Genomic DNA, 1,590 nt, shown 5'->3' with positions numbered 1-1,590 from the left:
GGCCCGGTTTTTTTTTTTTTTTTGGTCTGTGTGTGTGGGTGTAAATATGTGTATTGTTATCTTATGTTGGTTACTGTTTTTTGTTTATAAAAAAAAAAAAAAATATTATAAAAAAAAAGAGAAAAAGAATAGAGCAAGCTAGTGTTAGGTCTTTTTTGCTTTTGTTAATTGTATAATAAATGAAAAGAAAACAGATAGAATACAAAAAGATTAGAAAGCAAGTGTTATTTTTTTTTTAAAGAAAACAAGCAGCAAATGAATAGAGTGCAAGTCTAAAAGGGGCAAGGTTTTTTTTTTTTTTTAAGAATAGAATTAGAATAGAGAGTGCTAGAGTTAGAGGGTCAAATAAAGATGGAAGAGATGTGTTTTTAGCCGATTCTTGAAGATGGCTAAGGACTCAGCTGCTCGGATTGAGTTGGGCAGGTCATTCCACCAAGAGGGAACATTTAATTTAAAAGTCCGTAAAAGTGATTTTGTGCTTCTTTGGTATGTAAATTTTTCATACATTTTTTGTACATTTTTCTTTATTTCTTGTAATAGTGATTGTATATATCACACATGTGACTATTTCTCGAAATAGCAACTGAAAGTCTCACAATGGAGATTATGTCTTGTAATAGCGATTGTATGTCTCACAATTGTGAAGTTGTATATCTCACAACTGTAACTATTTCTTGTAGTAGTGACTGTATCTCAAAATTCTGACTATTTCTCATAATAGCGATTGCATCTCACCATTGCAACTATTTCTCGTAATTGTGACTGTGTATCTTACAATTGTGACTTAGTATCTCACAACTGCAAACATCATATCTCACAACTGCGACTGTATATCTCACAATTTAAACTTTTTGTCAAAAGCGATTGTATATCACACAACTGCTATCTGTGACTTCATACCTCACAATTGTGACTATTTCTCTTAATTGCACCTGTATATCTCATAACTGTGACGGTTTCCCGTAATTGCAACTGTATATTTTTTTATAAAACTGTATGCTTTTGTTGATACTGCAACTGTATATCTCACAATTACAACTAATTCTTAAAATTGCAGCTTTATATCGCTTATTTATTTATTGTTTGTCATTTACAGCATTTTATTCACAAAAATACAATGATTGGGAAAGGTTTTGATACAGGTTAACTGCTCACCTCTATTTGACCCTGGCGGGCATATGACGGATGATTCTTGAGAATCTTAATGGCCACGATCTCATTAGTTCCACGCTTCCAGCATTTCGCGACCTGTCCGAATGTTCCCCGGCCGAGGAACTCCAGCACCTCGTAGCTGTTGGAGACAGAGCAGAGGATCTCATGCTGCACCAGCTGGTAGTCGCCCTCACTGTGGGAGTTGCTGCTTTTGGTGGTGGACGTGGAATGAGCGATGGACTGAGCTGTGGCATTGCCTCCACCTCCGGCCACACGGTTGGGGAGCACAGGAGCTGACAGCTCCTCCAAAATCTGCACGCTGTCGCTGCTGTCCACCTCCTCACTTTTCCGCTTCAGACTGCCCTGTTTCTGATAGCCCTCACATGTCAGAGAGGTGGAGCCTGTATCTTTTCCACGCTGACTGGATGTGGATGATGA

General features: G+C 37.7%; 1 protein-coding gene across 1 annotated transcript in view; it reads right to left on the bottom strand.

Moving 5' to 3' along the window:
• LOC107697916 (homeodomain-interacting protein kinase 1-like) overlaps positions 1 to 1,590 on the bottom strand; it is a 26,148-nt gene that overhangs the window by 22,058 nt on the left and 2,500 nt on the right. Inside the window, exon 3 of the mRNA XM_016498781.1 lies at positions 1,156 to 1,553. Coding sequence (XP_016354267.1) covers positions 1,156 to 1,553 — 398 coding nt within the window. The remainder of the gene's footprint in view (positions 1 to 1,155; positions 1,554 to 1,590) is intronic.

Source organism: Sinocyclocheilus anshuiensis, unplaced genomic scaffold (genome assembly GCF_001515605.1).
Source record: "Sinocyclocheilus anshuiensis isolate Anshui unplaced genomic scaffold, SAMN03320099.WGS_v1.1 scaffold78, whole genome shotgun sequence".
NCBI classification, from domain to species: Eukaryota; Metazoa; Chordata; class Actinopteri; order Cypriniformes; family Cyprinidae; genus Sinocyclocheilus; species Sinocyclocheilus anshuiensis.
The sequence above is the reverse complement of the archived record's forward strand: the minus strand, read 5'-3'. Positions and strand labels throughout refer to the sequence as shown.